The 21,588-nt window shown below is 37.6% G+C and overlaps 1 protein-coding gene and 1 non-coding gene across 3 annotated transcripts in view; both read right to left on the bottom strand.

The window, feature by feature from the left end:
- POLR3B (RNA polymerase III subunit B) overlaps nucleotides 1-21,588 on the bottom strand; it is a 114,527-nt gene that overhangs the window by 30,746 nt on the left and 62,193 nt on the right. For both annotated transcript variants that reach the window (XM_036866519.1, XM_036866520.1), the window contains exons 19-23: nucleotides 18,178-18,305; nucleotides 9,855-10,064; nucleotides 7,324-7,482; nucleotides 5,664-5,781; nucleotides 4,021-4,163 (exon numbers count right to left, since the gene is read on the bottom strand). In XM_036866519.1, the coding sequence (XP_036722414.1) occupies nucleotides 4,021-4,163; nucleotides 5,664-5,781; nucleotides 7,324-7,482; nucleotides 9,855-10,064; nucleotides 18,178-18,305 (758 nt within the window). The remainder of the gene's footprint in view (nucleotides 1-4,020; nucleotides 4,164-5,663; nucleotides 5,782-7,323; nucleotides 7,483-9,854; nucleotides 10,065-18,177; nucleotides 18,306-21,588) is intronic.
- Nucleotides 20,290-20,396, bottom strand: LOC118902960. The gene has a single exon (XR_005021670.1). It is a non-coding gene; the product is annotated as a U6 spliceosomal RNA (small nuclear RNA).

The raw sequence follows: 21,588 nt of genomic DNA, 5'->3' as shown, positions 1-21,588 counted from the left end.
TTAGGGTGGGCCCTAATCCAGGATGACTAATGTCCTTATAAAAAGGGGAAATGTGGATACAGACATGTACAGAGGGAAGACGATGTGAAGACACAGAAGAAGACAGCCATCTATCTACAAGCCAAGGAGAGAGCCCTTAAAAGAAAGCAACCCTGATGACACCTTGATCTTACATTTCTGGCCTCCAGAACTGAGAGACAATAAATTTCTATTGTGTAAGCCACCCAGTCTGTGGCATTTTATTTTGGCAGTCCTAGCAAACTAACACAGAGTGCTTCCCAACCTTTTTGGAAAACAGTTTAGGGCACACAAGATGAGCTGCTCAGGGCCTTGGCTGCCCCAGGCTCTGCCCTGCATTCCTGAGGGTTACAAGGATTGATCTCTCAGTTCACCTATTACGATTCTTAACACATTGGCTGGGAAGGTCTGGCTCAGAGAATATAACCACCACAGTTTGGAGGAGGAAGAGTCAGGGTGCTATAAAAGAAATCATCTGGGGAAAAAATGATCCTAACAGACTACTGATCATGTGGAAGATTGTGCTGAGAGGCTGTTGATGGTATAGAAGGATGGTAAGAAGAATAAAGAAAATTAAGCAAAAATTTTAAATGAGATAATTATTAACTTCTGAAAAAATAAAGTTACATAGCAAAGGAAATATACTCAACAATTACTTGGTTTGGGAATGAACAATATTTATGGAGTCAAATTATGCAATCTAAATAATTAAGTAACTCAAAATTATGATAAATCTATGCAGGGAATGGAGGTTGGGAGCAGGAAAGAGAGGTAGCAAAGTGCTCGGTCCTCCTACCTGTCACAATGGGAGATCAGCAGGTGACATCTAAAACGGATGAATGAATGTAGGGCTGCTTAAGAATATTATTTAGAAATACAAAGATGAAGATGAGACGAAATTGCTTCTAGGAAGCAGAATTGGAAGAAAGGCAAGGACTTATGTTTTTTAGTACAAGCCACCCTTTCTTGTACTATTTGACTTTTTAAAGCCATGTGCATTTATTATTTAATAAAAAAAATTATACTTAAAGGAAATAAAAATTATGTTCAGTTAAGCATCCTATGTCATTCCTCCCATTACTCTGTTAAAGCTTACATTATCTATTTTTTTGTTTGTTTGCTTTTTTTTTTCCCCAATCTTTTCAATAAATCTAATGAAGCTGTAAGAGAAGGGAATATCAAGGGAATCCAGGCTAATCAGAAGGTTTTACCCTTGGATTAAAAGCCATCTGGAAAAGGAAAACTAGCAAGATAAACTCCTCACTACAAGTGAAAGGTCATCGAGACCCAGGAGGACTTTTTTCAGTTTCACATAGTGATGTGCTAGTCAAAGCCCCCTAAGAGTGAACAAACCTTTAAAATCTGCTACGTTTCAGATCACTGCAAGTTGGAAACCACTTCTGTCAATGAACATTAACCATATCATATTAATTGTTTGCAAAAATGCAACAGCACAAAGACTTGTTGACATTTTACCTAGAGGTCTGCATTCACAGGAACTTACTAATCAAGTGTGGTTTTCATTTTCAAAAGTAGCACGTTGATTATACTGTAACATATATACACTCATATATAATATACAGATTAAAACCTGGGTAAAATCAATCCAACAAGAGTGGGGAATCTGTTGCTTTTCACTTTCCCCCACCTTCAAATCATTCATATATTCAACCGTTAGCAACTACCTACTAAGTATCTACTATGAGAAAGGCTCTTATGAGAATATAAAGACACGGTCCCTGTCCTCAAGAAGTCTAGTGGAGTGAGAACACAGTGGATAATCACTGAAATGTACTCCAGCCTTCAACTCTTTACACAATACTCTGATGGAGTAACGCACAAGGATTTGGGCTTCAAGTTTGCAAACTGATTCAGAGTGGAGATGTCCTCTTATGGTGTGCATTCTTGTAAAGCTTCCAGTGCCAACATTTTACAAGGGAAGTATCAAGCTTTGCTCTTGTCTAGGTAATAGGTCAAGTAAAATAGAGGCTGTTAACAAGGCCATGGCTACCCCAGAAAGATTCAGGAGTGTATCTCAGAAATTGTCAAGACCAAGAGAGAAGGAGAAACAGTCTCAATATAGAGAATTTGACTTTCACTAGTAAGCAGTGGAAAATACGAGAACCTCAAGATATGTTTAAAAACACTCAAAAGTTAAGAATTAGCATCTTAGGGAACTGTATGAAGTAGAGGTGTCAAATTCACACTTATAGATGGAATCAATTCTTTCTTATAAAATATTGATAGGCTGAAATAATCTTGTATCTCTTAACTGAACTAAAAAATGCTTCTGATGAAATAGTATCTTAGTCTGAAACAGTTTCATTGATGGAATGACAACTAAGGTTAGATTCATTTGATCAAACAAATTGTAATATCTGATATACTTGCTTGGCAAATAAACAGTCAAAATCATCAAGAATACAATGTATAATTATCCTCAAACCAATCAATTAAAAACAAGAAGATAGGGGGCTTCCCTGGTGGTGCAGTGGTTGAGAATCTGCCTGCCAATGCAGGGGACACGGGTTCGAGCCCTGGTCTGGGAAGATCCCACATGCTGCGGAGCAACCAGGCCCGTGAGCCACAATTACTGAGCCTGCGCGTCTGAAGCCTGTGCTCCGCAACAAGAGAGGCTGCGACAGTGAGAGGCCTGCGCACCGCGATGAAGAGTGGCCCCCACTTGCCGCAATTAGAGAAAACCCTCGCACAGAAACGAAGACCCAACACAGTCATAAATAAATAAATAAATAAAATTAAAAAAACAAAAAACAAAAACCAAGAAGATACCATACCAGCAATTTATAAGCAAAGGTGAGGTTCAAAGTTGAAGAGTGAATGAATAACAGCCAATATTAATGATCATTGCTCTCACTTCTTGAGCACTTACTATGTGTCAGGCACAATCCTAACTGCTTAACAGTCAGGATAGCACAGTAGTTAGTTAAGAGCATGGACTCTGAAGCCAGGCTGCTAGGGTTTAGAAACGAGTTCTGCCACCAGCTGGGGACCTTGGGCAAGCGGCTAACACCTTTCTGTGCCTCTGCTTCCTCATCTATAAAATGCAGATCGTAACACTACCTACCTCCTGAGATTGCGTAAAAAACAAATGAGTTAGGAAATATAATGTGCTGAAGACACTGCCGCACACACAGTTAGTGCTACAAAAGTGTTAGCTGCTGTTGCTGTTCTTAAAACCAGTAAGTGGCAGACAGAGAAAAAATTCAAACCCCAGGACAAACTTAAAATACTAGGTATATATTGACTAGAAGAGACCTTACTGATGAGTTAATCAATAGTGACACAGTGCACACATTTCTTGAAGATAAAAAACAAAACAAAACAAAACAAAACCAAAAATGAATGAAAACCCAGCATTGACCGTCAGTGGAAAGGGTGAGGCTCGCCAGCGGGCTCAGATGGAGAAGCAGCATCTAGGAGGAGGATCACCGTGCGGTGGACAAAGCATGCACTGCAGGCGGGAGAGCAGGGGTCTAACACCAGCTCAGTGACTAGCTGGGCAGCCGTGACTGGCTGCTTACCAAGCGGAGTGTGAACTTCTCATCTGTTAAATAAAGGGGCAGATAAAGGTATCTTGTGGTGCTGACATCCTATGATACTATGCCCCAGCAGAACATACAGTATTTTAAATATATACCTTTCATAAAAAATAGGTATTACTATTTATTTCTGAACAGCCACTTGTACTTTAGTAGGTACATCATCTAGAATGTATTTATAATTATAATTTTGGTCCAAGCAGTTGTAGAATGAAATAAATAGCATAGCGAAGCAAAACCATGGTATATTTTTAAATGCCATTAAAATATAAACAGGTTAATCTGAGAAATAAAACAAGAATACTTTTGAGAACACAGTAATAATTTTTCAAACATACTAAATTTTTCTAATGAGCAGAGTTATAAAGTAGTTCTTATATAAAGTGGTTAATAAATATTTTACTATAGTTTTATTAAAAAGTTGAGAAATGAAACAACTTACCTTTTTGCCCATGACGACTGCTGAATTTGTCTCCAATTTCTGGACGCCTTGTCTGTCTCAGCAGCATTTTGATCAGAAAAGCATCTTCGGCATTCGAAGATATCATCACTTTTTCAATATATGAATCCGTTGCCCCTTTGTAGCTAATATTAAGAGGAAGTCACTAAAGCAGAGTTTTCAAACTGCCCTTTGTGAACCTATCACCCTGGCCATATTTTATGTAATACCTATCACAGAATATTTTGACATTCCCATTTTGGGCTCTGAAAAAATGACTTTCATTTTTCAATAACAAATTCAAATGTGACACTATCCCTTGCACAGTCCTAGTTTAAAATGGCTAACATTTATTATGAGGCAGGCATAATGCCATTTAATCTTCACCGCACATACTATTCACACATTGTTATTCCTTTACAGGAAATAAGGAATAAGGAAAACTTATAGGAAAACCGATGCTAAGAGAGGTTAAGCACTTGTCCAGGACATATGCCTCATACAAAGCAGACCTGGGGTTTGAGCTGGAGCCTGTTACTCAACTCCAAATTATTAACCACTTTTTAAATATTACTTTTATCTACTCAGCTCTCCCATCGTGAATTTTTTCACACACTTCACCTCTTATCTGTTTTTCATACCATTATTAAGAGTCTACTCTGTGTCAGATCCTTGTAGGCTCTGGACATACAAAGATTAAGTAGACATGGTTCCTGCCCCGAAGAAACACAACCAATAAAGGAAGAGAGAAAGGTAAGTGCAAGAAGGTTATCAGTGGTATGGGGAAGAGGAAAGGCCCGAGGGAGATGACAGTCAGTCCCACCAGGGGTTGGGGATGACAGTGGTAGCAGGGAGGGGCAGGCTATCAAGGACTGCTTCCCAGAGGAGGGGACCCTAGAGCTGAGTCCTGACCAGGGGGAATGAAATTCCAGGCAGAGGGAGCAGCATGAGTAAATGCACTGCAGTCAGATAGAACATTTGGAGAATAAGAGACAATTTACTAGAAATATGGGGGCCAATGTGCAAAAGGGTAAGGCTAGAGACGTATGCCAAGGGTCACGGACAGTCGTGTATGTATTACTATTTCATTTGGCCTTTATCCTACAGGCAACACTGTCACTGAGAGTTTTACTCAATCTACTCAAGTTTTATTCTAGTTACTCAATAGAGTTAACATGAACAGATGAGTAATTTAGGGGAAAAAATTACTCTGGCAGTAACAGAGAGAGCCTGAGAGATGTGGGGAGGTACAAGACTGGAGGCGGATAAGTGGTCACCAATAACAACGAGTCTAGCAGGAGAGGAGGGCCAAACTCAGACAGCTACAGCTATCATTGGTGGATAAGAGAACTGCTAAGGAGACAGAACTTACAGGATTTACCGAATTAAGGTTTGTAATAGAAAGGAGTCAGGATGGCGGTGCCACTCACCAAGAGAGGGACCCAGAAGGAGCATGTCTGAGGCTGGGGTAGGCGAGGGGAGAAAGATGGTTTGGATCTGGGTTTGGGGCCCCTGCTGTCCAGGTGCTGGTATGGAGCTGAAACTGGGCAGATGTCTATCTGGGAGTCAGCAGCCAAAAGGAGCTAACTTCCAATTTCCCCTATTCCTTCTTTTTAAAAACCTTACAATGTATTTCCAATACATACGTGATGGGCACATCTTTGTACTGCGGCTGCTGGGGCACATTACTTCCTTCCAAGGGAATCTGAGTCACTGTGGGCATGGACTTATTTACAAGCACTTGCTTGTTTTCTACTTTCTCACCTAAGAAAGAGAGAAGGGTGTTAGACAAATCACTATCATCTGTGTGGAACGCAAAGATAATTGGTGCATAAAACCATGTGATTAGACTTGGTGCATGAAATCCAGGAATGGAAGAAAACAAAGTCCACACAGTGGGAACTAGAGCTCAACAGGGCTTGTCTGTAACTTTGCAAGCCCATTTGAAAAACCCATAGATTAAGATCACACTGTGTATAAAATTAAGAAACTCATTTAGGGGACCATATTAATGCGAGAAAATTCATGTCAGTAGGTAGCAATTTAAAATATCTCCTTGAGTGTTAGAACAGGTTTGGGCCACTTACTAGTTATTTCAACCAGTAATAAGTCACCACCAACCTAACCTGGACAACGAGAAAATACAAATATTTCTTTGATATTCCTGCTATTCTCACCTTTGCTTGGTACCTGTTCATGGCAAGCTCAAAGACCAACTACTACACTACTGTCACTGCGCTTGTTTTCCCTGCCACAGCACCCAGGTTTAAGAGTGAGAGAAATTCTCCAAGAAACAAAGGCAGCGAGAGGTAGGGGAAGCCATGTGCCACGTGACTCGGGGCACCACAGCGGATGCAGCATTACCGCCGGGCACTCACCCCCTGGGCAGCATCCGTGGGCAGGGCCGTGTGGACTTCCTCTCCCACCCACCTTTCCAACCCAGCCCCCCTTCTCGCCACCTCCCCGCGGCTCCTGTCGCCTGGTGGCCTCAAGAGCTCTCATTTGGTCCCCTCTATCTTGGCTCCCTTCTACTTTCTTTTCCACACTGCGCCCTGCCTCTCCCCCTGCCCCTCCCCCCCATCCCCATAGGCACACTGGCCTTCCTCAGGGTCCTTTAGTGAGCGAGCTGCAGGACACCTGCACAAGCCCTTCCCCCGCCTAGACACCACCCCCCTTCCGCTTCACTGGTTAACCCCACTTATCCTGCAGCTGTCGGTCACCTCCCCAGGGAAGGCTACCTCGATCTTCCTGACTAGGTCAAATACTCTTGCCATAAAATGGCCTCATAGCTCCTTATATGATTCCTTAACCTGGTTGTAATTTGACCTATGTTTGTGTGTGATCCTTTGATCAACGTTAGTCTCCCACGCTAGCCTACAAGACTCATCGGGGCAGGGGCTGTGGGTTGTATCAACAAAATTCATCACAGGTTTATAAGTACAACAGAGTCACAATTTTTAGTGGAAGAAGATTCTGAAGTCAGTCTGTAAGCTAAATGCACAAATGATGAAATACTGGTGTAGATGCAGGGACACGACCTTATTCTAAATATTTCCTTAAAGTGGCTCTATTCAAAATAATAAGTAGAAAAGTATAACTACAATAGATTGCTGTTATGTAAAAACGTATGCATAGAAAAACAGACTGGAAGGAAATTCATCAAAAGTGACCACACTGGTTGAGTTAGGATAGGGTTTTACAGGTTGCTATTTTTTCTGCCCTGTATACCAAACATTTAGAAATACTGTTGAATAACTTTCATAATTTAAAAATGTATACATTAAAAAAATTTTTAAAGGCTTTTACCTGGAGAACAAATACCATCTGCATCTAAAATTTCATGTCGCCAGATGGGTTTCCTTGTAGCAGCATCCAACATCGGCCCCATCACTTTATCAAAAGTCTGATTGGTATATCGTTTCAAAGTACATTTAGCATTTTTATATACAAGGCAACGCCCAAAGCCTAAAATGAAACCAAAATGGGTTCAGAACCACAAGTAATATGAAACTATGAGAAGTCAAGATTTGTGTTATTCAACAACCCACTACACTCTACCTCCCTTCCCTTCCAAAAAAACACCCCAAAACTGCTCTACATTTAGATAATCTGAGACTGGCCAAACCATATAACAATCTGATAACTTGAAGAACTGGCTCAGGATCTCTACGTACTAACCATATAAACACTAGAATCTCTACAACCATTTTCCAGCATGGAATATACCTCGTCAGGTTGGAGGAAAGTGACAGAGACCTAAGAATGTCACTGGGATTCTTTGAGAGCACAGAGCCATAGCACATGAAAACTGGAAAGGGCCTTAGAGATCACTTGGTTTAACCCCTCTATCCTACAGGTGCTACGAGTGAGGAGCAGAGAAATTAAGTGGCCAAGGTCACCCAGCAAGCTGGTGGCTGAGTTGAGACAGACCGAGTTCACTGATCAGCCAGCGTTCTTCTCATACATCATTTTGGTGCATAACTTCTGCTAACCTTCTCTGGAAGGTTTTCCTTTTGCTGATTTTGGCATTTAGAGGAAGTCCCAAACAAGCAAACAAAAACATTAATTTTTCTCCAGAGAGGAGAGAGAATAAAAAGGAGCAATCAAATAATTTTAATGGGAGAGACAGTTCACCGCTGCCCTGAAGATGAGAGTTTACTCTGATTACATTTTTAGACCACATTTATCTAGTGGATGAGGGAAAAGTGCTAGGACCAATTAACAATCTAAACATTAAGAAAAGTAAGCAAAATGAACAGAAGAAAACCTTTAGATGGAGCAAAAAACTCAACCACTGAATCCCACAAAGAGATTCGTCAGTTGTTCAAAAGAGCTGCCAATCCTGCACTAAATAACATTTCCTAACATGCTATGGCTGTATTTCTTTTTTCCCCTTTGGCCAAGCAGTTATTTTAAACTGGATTCTCCCTCTAGTCTCCTGAGTATATACTGAGCCATGTCAGAGTTCACTTAAACAGGAAAAAGTCTCCAGATTAAATGCCAGCTATTACTGAAGAAATAAATGCATAGCTGTAAAATCCTTTGCTTATGATTCTCCACCAAAAGCAGAACTCTTTCAAGAAATCTAAGAATGTGAGTCAGAAAATCAATCAGGGAAGAGTGGATTTCTAAATAAAATCTCAGTGCTCTAATGTAATTTTTTAAATATGAAGGTGACCATGCGATGAAACAACACATTTCTACAACTGGATAGTAGATGAAGATATCTGTGTGTCTTCGAGAAAGGTCTTCGTCATTATGGCTCCTGGTAAATTGTGTATGGCCATAATAAACTCGGCTCAGAGAGCCAGCTGCTTTGGAAACATTACATGATCTTGAAATTTCGTACAATGGCCATTAAGTGCAACGTGCTGGAGTGCTGTGTGAATCTGAACTGCATGAAATCAGAAGCGTTTTCTTCTAAGTGTAAATGGACATTTTATTTACAGGTGGGAGCTTAAAAGCAAGAGGACAGTAAACTCAGATCATTAAATTGTGTTGTGGGGTTTCTGACAGATATCACAAAGTCTTCAGATTTCCACATAAATGTAACCAGTTAATCAGAAAGGAAAACACCTAGTTTTAAAGCATGGCTGTTGTCATTTGGAGGAAAAAAAGAGGCATAAATTAAGTGCAGCCAACATTAATGCCAAAGACACATGTCTAGGAGTACTATTATGGCTGCCTAGCAACTAGGAAGAGTGAAGGGGAAGGCAGAGTGGGTACGTAGGGAGGAAGGAGAGAAACAGACGATGAAGACAGAAGTCAGACCGCAGATCAGGTGATGGCCAACAAACCACCAAGTGGGGACCTGCAAAAGTAAACTGTCAAAACTGGGGAAGAAAAACGTAAAAACAATGAGCCAGGGTTTGTGTATGTGTACTTTTATCATTTTGCTAACAAAAAGGTACAGCATTATAGGGTTGAGATATACAATTAAAAAAATAGCCTCTTACATACAAATATTGCTACTGTCCTCTCAAACAGGTTTGTTGTTGAATATATAACTATTTTCAAAAAACATATTTCACTTATTGTAATTCCTGCTAGGAAATAAACAAGTTCTTACACATTTTCTGTTAAATTGTCTCAAGTCAGCAATAAATTAAAGGAAAAAAAAGATTCCTTATTAATATTTAACTAATTACCTCTATATAATATTCATTTAAAAAATGCTAACACCAAAACATAACCACCTCCTGTTTGTATATTATAAAATTCAAATCACTTGAAACTGACATTACCATTTTGACATCAAGTGACTTTCATATTGATCATGCCTGTATCTAAATCTGCACAAAGCACCTTTGGTGTTAGAGCTTTGAAAATTCACTTACCTCTGTCCAAGGAAGCCTTGTTTAAAACAAGAGCATCTTCTATATCATAGCCACTATAACTCATCACAGCAACTGTCGCGTTCTGTCCAGCTGGCAGTTTCTCAAATTCTATCAACTCAATAGTCTTTGTTTTAACCATGGGTTTTTGTGGATATGCCAGGAGATACATGAGAGTATCAATTCTGTTCCGCTGGTTGTATCCAATGGTACCTTCATTGATATTGGAGAAAATGAGATGCAACTTTCTATTATATCAAATAATTAGCTACCAATGAATACAGAGATAAACACATTAATTTTACTAATTAAAATGAAGAAAATCTTCAGGTCAAATATTTAAAAAGCAATACTCTCATAGTGATTAACAACTTTTAAAAACAATTTTTCTCAGTTATGTTAAAAATCCTACAAAGAAGAAAAATCACATTCAAGGTGTACTAATCTAAATAATTTCAACTTTTTGGATTTATAAAATTGATCCCATTTGACGAGTTTTAGTCTCCACTGGTTAATTTCACATGTAAGTCAACAATTCTGTATTTGGTTCTACTATGTTCCAGGCACATTTCCAGTTGCAATTGGAGAACACCCCCCAGTGCTGAGAGGCAAAAAGCTTATACAGTAGGACAAACAGATACATTTCATCAAAAGAAATCAACAATTACAAATGTTCTAAATGAAAAGAAAGCAGGAAAAAAGGGAGGGAACAGGATGAAGAGGAGAGTGAAAGCAGAGAAGAGCAGACTTACCCATTTGCTTAACTATTCATTTATTAAGCAGTTAATAAACACCTACTCTGTGCCCAGCATTGGAGATAAAATGGGGAAAGGCAGGGTCCCTTCCCCTAGGGAATCCAGGGCCCTGTCCAATCAGGGATAGGCTTTTCTCTCCTTAGCAATCAGCCTTTCCACCTGATTGGACCTTGGAGGGGTATCACTGTCATCGGAAAGTGAAACCAGAATGTTTCCTACCCTTCTTCTTTTTCCCCATTGGGGTGCATTAGGGTTCAAAGACCTGCCTGAAAAAAGGCTTTCAGTCTCCTGGGCTTGTGAACACACAATCACTCCTACTCAGAGACCTTAAAAACCAGGAAACTCATGTTTGTCCTACTGTTGAGCTTGAGTGTGGGCTTCTCCCAGGTATCTCTTCTTTCCTGCCCTGAGTGGCGCATCTACAACCCTCACCCACCCCAAGACGTTAACGTGCCATTTAATGGAGTTAAGCTTTAATGTGAGCAGATACCAAAACTCAGTATTTATTTTCTTTACCTTTTTCTCTTATGTCATTAAATCAATGGTGATTTCAATTCAGGGATGAAAATAACCTATTCAGGTAGCAAAAATGATATGGTACAATACTCCTTGACGATTACTATTGAAAGAAATAATGAAATCTGTGGGGCTCTAAAGAAACGAGCACCTGGTACAGTGCTGGGCTCACCACCGATGCCCAATAAATGTCAAGTAAACGAAATTATGAGAATACATATTTGTGCTTAAGTCTCTAGAAAATTTATCAAGCGTCAGCTGAAAAACAATAGCTAACTGAACCTCATCAAATTTTTGTCAAGTTTACACTATAAATTGCCAATTAATGTTATTTTAGTGCCAACTAATAAACTGGGCAGGATACCTGGTAATAGATCACTTCCTGTTTTAGAAAGAAAATTGTTGCTGCTTGGATTGTTCACTGACAATAAGTTGGTTCTTTTACATGAAATCATTTCAAATTTATGTTGAGATTTCAGCTCCAATGAGACAAGGATTCAGGCAATGTCCCACTAGGCTGCCAAACATGTCCTCTGAAACCTGAGACGAGCATTATTATGCAGCAGGGAAGCACAGCCGGCTGCACCTCTAAACAATGGTGAAAGAGACGGGGATCCTGCTATAAATTGTGCTACCAGGCCCAGAACTTAATTCTTGGGTACTGCAACTGACCATCGAATAGATGAACAGCAAAATGGTTTAGCAAAAGTTTGGTGCTTATGATCTCATCAGAAATTTTTCTTTAAAGACTTTTTAAAGAAGTTGTAGGTGTATACATATATACACATCTTTAGCAGCACTGACAATGGGTGTGTAGGTTAAAACATGATCTATAAACTATGACTTCTAAATTATAAAACTTCCAAATGCCACCACACACCATAATTTTATAAAAATTATGAATGATTGGTTATTTTTACCAATAAGCAAGCTTTTTTAAGAAAATGTCATGTAGAAATTACATTATAACACTAGTCTGCGGTGAAGCACATGCTCAAACTGGGATGCCTCTATTAGTATTTTCAGCTTCCTTAAGGGCACTTCATATATATAATAACGCATGCAACAAGAATATCTATAAGCTGAATTCTCCTTCTACTGTCCCATTTTGCTATAACTATAATCTCCAATGATTTCATTTTCTTACTACCCAGGACATAATCTTTCCTATAAAGTCTTATTTTCTTGATCAAAACTTTCTTAAGGAGTCACAGGTTGGCATAACAAGGTATGTAAGTGTACGTTAAAACAGTGAAGAAGTTTATTATTTTAAGGTGAGATGAAAAAATGTAAGGATACACATAGTTTAGAAAATGTATACTGACAAACATAAAATGAAGTTTTATACATTTATCTATTTTTTCCCATCCTCCTTTGCCCAATTTCTTTTTATTTAATCAATATTATTGAATTACAATAAACTTCACCCATTTAAAGTGTACAAGTTGATGAGCTCTGACAGATATATGCATCTGTGAAACCACCACCAGAGGCAAGATCCAGAACATTTTCAATACTCCCAAAAGGTCCCTCCCTCTGTCCCTGGCCCCAGGCAATCAAGGATATGTTTATCAGTATAGATCAGTTTGCATTTTCTAGAATTTTATATAAATGGAATCATACAGTATGTACACTCTTGTGCTGCTTCTTTCATGTAGCATGATTCTGGGATGCATCCACGTGGCTGTGTGTAACAGAGTTCATTCCTTTTTATTGCTGCATAGTATTCCATCATATGAATATACATTTTGTTTATCCATTCAACTGCTGATGGATATTTGGGATGTTTCCCATTTTGGGCTACTGTGAACAAAAGTTGCTATGAACATTCAAGCACAAGTCTTTGTATATTCATTTCTCTTGAATAAATACATAGGAGTGGAGCTTCTGCGTGGTTTGCTGAGGGTATGGTTAACTTTCAGAAACAACTTAAGAATTTTCCAAAGTGATTTTTACTGTTTTACATTTTCATCAGTGTGTGAGCATTCTGGCTGCTCCACATCCTCACAAACACTTAGAATGTCGGTCTTTTTCAATTGAGTCGTTCTAATGAGTGTGCAGTCATATCTCACAGAAATTTACATTTACCTGACGACTAATAACGTTGAACATATTTTCATAAGCTTATTGGTTATTCCTTTGTGAGGTGTCTGAGTTTTTTTTTCCCCTTTTACTTGGGTTGTCTTATTATCGAAGAGTTCTTTGTACATATACTGGATACAAATCCTCTATCAGATATACGTATTGCAAATACCTTCTCCCATTCTGTGGCTTAATGGTGTCTTTCATATTCTGAACAGTATCTTTCAAAGAGAAAAGGTTTAATTTTGAGAAAGTCCAATTTATTAATTTTTTCCTTTTTTATACTTTGTGCTTTTGGTATTCTACCTAAGAAATCTTAGGTGATTTGAGTTCACAAGGATTTTTGCTTAAGTTTCCTTCTATAAGTTTTACAGTTTTAGCTCTTACATTTAGGGCTGTGATTCATTCTGTATTAACTTTTTGTATGGTATGAGGTAGAAGCTGATGTTCCTTTTTTTCTGTATAGATACTGAGACATTTTATTTTGTTGAGAAGATTTTCCTTTCCTCTAAATTGCCCTGATATGCTCATCAAAAATCAATTGCCCATAAATGTGTGGGTCTACTTCTGGATTCTGTTCCATTGAACTATATGTCTACCCTAATGTCAATATCATTACTGTGGTTTCAGGGTAAGTCTAAACACCAGGTTGTATGTCTTCCAACTTAGTTCTTCATTTCAAAGATTGTTTTCAAAAATCTGCATGTGATTTCTTAACAATTTTAATGTGCTCAGAGATTTATTCGTTGTTGAAACATTTATTAAGTACCTACTAAACTGGCACTAGGTTAGGCCCAAGGGATATAGTAATAAAGAACAGACATAGTTCCTGTCCTCAAGGAACTTATAATCTATGGTGTAGCAGGGAAGGTACCTTCATCATGATCCACAGTGAATTGGAAAAAGTGAGGAAAGAAGTTAGTTTCAGTGGAGAAAAATTTTAGTAAGTTTTACAAATGTCATGGTGTAAAAGATATAATGTAACTTCTTATAAGTTTCTCAACCAAACTGGAATTCAGTTTCCTTGTCAGAAACAAAAAAGGTATGTATTATAGTTGACAGGATTATTAAGATGATTTAAAAGAAATGTACGTAAATCATTTGGGTAGTCACTAAGTGGCAGCATTCATTATGACTAGTATTAACAATATTAGTAAAGAAAATATACACCCATCACCCTGCAATACCACCTATTCTACCTCCAACTCTAACCCAACATACTGAACTTTAATTTTACCTCCGTAAGTGCTCATTATTAACATTCTAGTCTCAGGAACTGTCCATAAGCTTACATCTAAAATAGCTACAATGATCTTATTTTTTTTTTAACCAACAGAATTCTAAAAAAGAATTGCCAGGGATAATTTGGTCAAGACATCTTTTCATTTTGTATCCCCAAATGGATAAAAAAATAAATAGTCTAAAAAAAAAATTCAAACAGAAAGTGGGAGAAGAGGAGATGTAGAATGAAACAACATTTTATGAGGATCTTTGTATATTATGTGTTTTTAATACTTTAAAATTCTCCAGCCTATTTCTAGTACATCCCATCCTGCTGTAAAGTGGGGGATACGAGAGAAGGAACTACCCACTTAGGAAGAGACTCTATTGAAAACAAAAACCAAAACAGAAGTTGCATTAGCTCCTGACTTTAAAAAAACAAAAGACAAAACAGTCCCAGCAATTTGGAGTTGAAGGAGGAAGGGGTGGTGAGAAAGAGCGGGGGCTGGAGGAGGTATGTGATGCATATTCATTAACCGAGCTGATAGTGACTAAAAGATCCTTTTAAAGAGGAGAAAGTGTTCCACTAGAGGATTGCCAACTAATAAAATGGGCAGGATATGAAAGTGTGACTCATGTGAACTTGGTGTCTGGTGCCAGGGAGAGAGCATACAATGCAGCCCCATCACACAGCCTTCACTTGTAGCACTGAGTGACCTGGAGACCTTTCCATTTCCACACACGTCTACCTGACTTCTTGCTCTGAACCATGTCACAACAAACAGAGCCATATCCATGGAAGGGAGGTGTTTCTCAGTAGCACAGTAAGACGCTGTGTGGAAACTTGAACTTTATGAATAATTTAAAGAGCCTTAGATTTAAGAAACACCCTCTGCTGGTGTTTCATGTTGGAATCAAGTCAGCCCTCTCTTATGTACAAGGTAAGGCTCTCAGTCTCTATGGTTTGTGCTGTCTTGGTCTCCTTCGTAGTGACAGAAAATGACTTTCTCTTATTTTTTCACTCTGTTGAATGGGAGGGATTGGTAGTAAAATGTATATAGTAAACTTTCAGGTTGGTTAGAGTATTTAGCAAATTAATTCTGGGATCCTGTCTTTCACTTTCCACATGGACTAACAGATGAACAGCAACTAAAATATTATGTTAGAAAATCCACACAGAGTCTCTGAGATGTATATTGTCTTCAGCATGGCTAATATTTAAAATGGGATAGTGTGACTTTTAGTTATCAGCTGTCAAGACAGCAGGGAATTAAAATAACTCCGAGAAGTCCAACTCAAAGAGCCAGGTCTCTGTTCTGGATCTCTGTTCTTCAGACCCAGGTCTCTGTTCTGGGTCTCTCCCTCTGCCGGCCTCTTTCCTTTTGCGAGTTTTCCTATAGCCCTCGCTCAATACTTCTGCAGCTACTACAGTGTCCAAAGAGCAAGGTGGCCTTCTCATGTGCAAACTTTAAATATACTCTAATCTCATGGCTTTTCTTTCCAGTCAGGTGTTTTATAATAACAAACAGTAACAAAGGCTTTTTTTTATTACTTAAGATATTCAGTGGCTTTTGTCTTCCTAGCGTCAGCAGTCACGTCAGAGGATTGTATCCAAGGAGCTAAATGTGCAGGACCCAGGGTCAGAGCAGCTGAATACACCAACCTCAGAAAACACAGACAATGAATTGCAAATGACACTCAAAACAAAACAAGAAAAAAAACCTTCACACAGAAAACTACAAAAGAACTCTACAGACACTGAATTGGCTTTCTGTACACACTGATCCTGCTTAACTGTGTGTGGTAACTAGCCGAACGTTTCAGATACTCATGGCTACAAAATAAAAGGCTTTTTTTTTTTGGTAGGAAGAGGAGTTACAAAAATAAAAATATTATTTCTTTCATTCAATCACTTCTTTATTTAAAAAAAAAAAAAGATTTGCCAAGTGGAGACAGATGCAGCTCTTTCTGTTTCAATCTTCAAACACACTAAAGAGTGGCATTAGCGATGAAGTGATTAGTCTTCCGTTAATTCTGCTGAAAGTTCTACACAAAAGGTGTATTGTTTCAGCTGGGATTCACATCATGAAACAAAATGGTTTGGTAAACCCAATAGAAGTGATAGCCCTTTCATGACACACAGGATTCAGTACTGTATATTTCAACTTGTTAGCAAGTCAGAAGCACAAGCGGGAAATCAGCCTACACTGCTGCTGAGTATGAATGGGAAAGGCTAAATTGATGAGCCGCTGTTTAGATTTTCCCACTGGGAATTATTCTGAACTGTCCAGGCATTACATCATTCAGGTAAATGGTAGCAGGACAACATGCTTCTTATGTCTTTGTTGCCAACCAAAGGGCAATATAAAAACTCGAAAGGAAATACATACTCTTTATCCGTAGGAGAAACAGAATGCCTTAATTGCCAAGCTATGGTCAACTGCATTTAATTGTAAGTAACTGAGCAGCTAACTGCATTCTGGTTGTTACCCAAATGCAATGCAGAGACCTTTTACAGTTTCTTTATGAACCTCCTTGTATCATACTTTAAATCAGAGATGACAAGTCACATTGATGTCATAGACATAAATGAAAATAAAACCTATTAAACTTATTAGGATTTAAATGAGTTTTAAAAACATTTCAAAAAAAAGCTTATAAGCAAAACTTTTTTTGCTAGTATCCTCTCTGTATCCTCTTCAAGATAAAACTCAAACTCCCCAACATATGGCATCTCTCCACCATGCTTCTATGTCCATACTACAGCGTATACTATACAAAACGGCCATACCAAAGTACCAAGACTTCCCCCACACACTGCTCGCTTACGTTTCCATACCTGTGAGAAATACTCAGTATCTTTCAAGGCTCAGTTCAGTTCTGGTCTTCAGAAACAACCCACTCTCTAACCTTAGGTGTTCTTTCTGCTTAGTCCCTTAGATTCTTGCTATCATCTTCTACGGCATTTATCAGACTATATTGAATTACTGTTGTATTTGTTGGTCTCTCCTGCTAGACTGTGAACTCACTGAGGGCAGGGCTCTGTGTTTTCTCTATATTTTCAGGTTCCAGCCTCAATGATTGGTTTATTATTGATGCTCAATAAATGCTACGGATGATAAATAAATTAATAGATAAATGAATGAAAGGGAAGAAATATAGAAAGAAGAAAGGAAAATGAACTCAGAAAATGGTGTGACACATACTGAGTGTTTCAGGAGCTATAGGAGCAATTGCGTGGATATAATGGGTTCAATGACTGTCACCCAGACAATTACTAAGTACATTCTAATACACACTGTGCAACTTTATCTCTATTGCCTTTTGCTCTCCTCCCTTAACCTCGAGTTTTCCTGCTCTTTCTTCCATCTCTCCTGCTTAACAATTTACATTTATATAGGGCTTTTCTCTTTATATTTATAACCCCCCTGTAATTCTGTGATAGTTATTATATATCCTTTTGTTTGGTCAAGAGGACAAGTTCAGAGAGGTTTTCTCCATTTTTGTTTAAGCTTTAGACATGACAGGGGCACCTACAAGCACTGCAGAATTCCACAGACAATCTCCTGAGTTTGGTAACACTCAGGTGTTAGCAACGCCTGACCTGGCCCAACATGCAACACTAGTGAAGTAAGAATAACACAGTATTGTGAAGCAATTATACTCCAATAAAGAGCTGTTAAAAAAAAAAAGAATAAAGACGTAAGTATTTATCCAAGTATTTAGAAGCAAGTTCAAGGAGGAACTCTTACCCATGGCTTGTTTCCCCATGGCACACTGATATGTGTTTCTTGGGGACTGGTTGTGATGAGGGTATGGGATCAGGCCAGCACAAACGCCAAGAAGAGTGAAGGGTTCAATCTCCAAGTGGGTGGTATCCCTATCAAGTTAATTAAGAATCAGACATCTTAGGCACCAAGTAGTAAAATAAATATCTCTTAAAGGGTATAAAAAATATTACTATCTAGGTCCCTGAGGACTAAACTTAAAATTTAAGTTTACATAAATACATACAAAAATGTATATATAAAACACATACATTTATATCAATATAATAATAAAACCTCATACCAATAAAATTTGATGCTAGTAAAACTGATAGAAGGAAAACACAGTTAAATATAACAAAGCAAATTATTTTTTTCAGTGAAACTAAAGAGTGAAACTTTTATTATTTGTAGAAATATAAGAGATAGGAGACAATATGGAATGCCTATATAAAAAATAAAACATCATTACATACTACTAATAATAACTCATTTAAAGAAATTACTATATTAAGCACATAGAAATACAGTATCAAAAATATCTACATGGCACAACATTGTAAATCAACTGTACTTCAATAAAATGTCTTAAAAATAATTTTTTTTTAATATATCTATATGGATGAGTGGCCTGCTTTTCCCCACTTTTCCAACGTATATCAATGAGAAAGCTGTATTACCATTTTAGAGAGAGGAATATATCCCCTTTAATAGTTACTATAGACCTATGGGGACCAATACTGTAACCACTAGCTAAATGTGGCTATTGAGCACTTGAAAAGTTAGACTAGAATGGCTGAGAAACTGAATTTTTAATTTTACTTAATTTTAATTATCTTACATTTTAAAGCTCAAATTTAAATTGAAATAGCTCAGTTCAGTTATTTAAAACCTTTTAGTTATGTTTGTAACCACTTACATGTATTACTCTACTTTTTCAATTGTAAATGTTATGAAATCAGATCAAGTATTTCCAATGAGGGCTTCCCTGGTGGCGCAGTGGTTAAGAATCCGCTGGCCAATGCAGGGGACACGGGTTCGAGCCCTGGTCCAGGAAGATCCCACATGCTGCGGAGCAGCTAAGCCCACGCGCCACAACTACTGAGCCTGCGCTCTGGAGCCTGCGAGCCACAACTACTGAAGCCCACGCACCGCAACGAAGAGTAGTCCCCGCTCACTGCAACTAGAGAAAGCCCACGCGCAGCAATGAAGACCCAACACAGCCAAAAATAAATAATAAATAAAATAAATAAATTTAAAAAAAAAAGAAGTATTTCCAATGAAAATTTAGCATCCAAATTGAGATGCGGTGTAAGTGCACACCAGATTTTGAAGACTTAGTAGGAAAAAAAGGTAAAATATCTCAATATTTTTATATTGGCTACATGTTGATATGATAATCTTTCAAACATATTGGGTTAAATAAAATTATTAAAATTAATTTCATCTGTTTCTTTTTACTTCTTTAATGTGGCTACAAGAAAACTTAAAGTCATATGGTGACTTGCATTATATTTCTATAGATATGGGGCACAAAGTAAGACTTGACCTAGTAGATGTTAGAATCTTGGTTACTTTCCTAATATGTTTTTGCAGAAAACTCAGTTTTGGCTAAATGATAAAGCAACTCAGCTATCTGAATGGGAAAGGGCAGCCAGACTGTTTTTAGGTCTTGCTGAAAGTAACAGATCTCACATCCAGGATCTGTGGTCTCCAATGACCTTCTGTCCCTTCCTCAAGTGTTTCTGAAGCATAACTTTAATCATAATTTCAACAGTTTACAGTACTTTTTTTTTTTCCTGAGCCAAATGACATAACTTTTTTTTTATTCTTGATAGTCAAATTGAAATACAAAATAATTGTACCAAATTCCACTGAAATCAACAAATTGAGAGGATCTGATTTACCATAACATCTCTTACATTTGTATTACAATTTAAATATACATTATATATCAACATAATACTTCATAGGTATATAATGAGATGTTCTTATTTACTATTTCATAATTTTCCAAAGAAGATGTTTCTTCTTTTTTATGTGATTGGTGAAATTGAAATAGATTAATAATTATCTGTCTTATGTTCATCTTCTCTTAAAAATATGGAATGCTTCACGAATTTGCATGTCATCCTTGCACAGGGGCCATGCTAATCTTCTCTGAATCGTTCCAATTTTTGTATATGTGCTGCTGAAGCAAGCACTACGGTACTTCTGAAGAGAAGTGATTTCCAAGATAACCCAACACATCATGGAAAATTAGTTGCAATGTACATGGCAAAAGATCTCCCACTTATCCAGTTATCCATCTATTTGCTTTTCATTACACATGTATTGAATTGTGTCCCTCGTTTGGTTAGAGAGGATGCTTTCCATGTAGTTCTTGGTTTGAAGAATATAATTCTGACCTTATGACCTCGCAGAACCTCAATCCTCTCCGTCACTTTAGGCCTTTGTCAGCAGAGAGGGAAGGGGCTCTAGGTTTTGTTTTCTTTGTTTCTGTTTTTTACAGAGAAACAGCTTATAGTGACATTTTATAGCCTAGAATAAAACAGTTTGTTTAAAATGTACTGTTCTGTTTATATATTGCCAATTTGACCAATGCAAATTAAAACTACTTTTTCCGATGTAAAGATTGGGGTAAGCTGAAAATGAAGAAGGTAAAGATCTAAGTTTTTTCTTTTTTCATAACAACAACATACATAAGATCATATACTATCTTACTATCTAATAATTATTGAAAGTCCAAACTTTTGTAAGAGTCTGGATTCGAATTTTACAAAACAGAAAGGAATATTATTATTCAAAATTATAACCACCCTAAGTTTCTATCCTGAACAGGAAATAGGAGACTTCCTGTTCACTATGCATAAGGGCCTTAAATTTAGCTCAAATTAAGACTAAGTGACCTGTTGCTTGCAATAGTGAAAAAACTGGAAACAGCCTAAATAGTCATCAATAGGGGAACAATTAAATAAGTTATCTATATGTAGTCAGACAATGTAATAAAAAGCAAATAAAATTATATATATATATATAAAATATATATATACATACATTAATGTGGAAAAATATCCAGGATGATAATGTTAATTACATTAAGTTAAAAAATCAAGACACTGAAAAATAATTGCAAAAGGTATGTATGTTTGCCTTCACTTAGAAAAAAATCTAGACGAGTACATATTAAACCATTTGCACTGGTTACTTCTGGAGGGTGGAGTTTGGCGGGATGGGGAATTACTTTATGCATTTCTACATTTTAACAAATGTCATAAGTATGAATTAATACCAATTTTTTCTTATTTTTAAAATAAATTAATTTGATGTATGGGATAGCTTGGTGATTGGGTGATACTGATAGTTATATTCCTTTATGGCAGTGAACAAAACAGA

Source organism: Balaenoptera musculus, chromosome 10 (genome assembly GCF_009873245.2).
Source record: "Balaenoptera musculus isolate JJ_BM4_2016_0621 chromosome 10, mBalMus1.pri.v3, whole genome shotgun sequence".
Classification (NCBI taxonomy): domain Eukaryota; kingdom Metazoa; phylum Chordata; class Mammalia; order Artiodactyla; family Balaenopteridae; genus Balaenoptera; species Balaenoptera musculus.
Note: the sequence above shows the minus strand (reverse complement) of the source record. Positions and strands in the feature narration are given on the sequence as shown.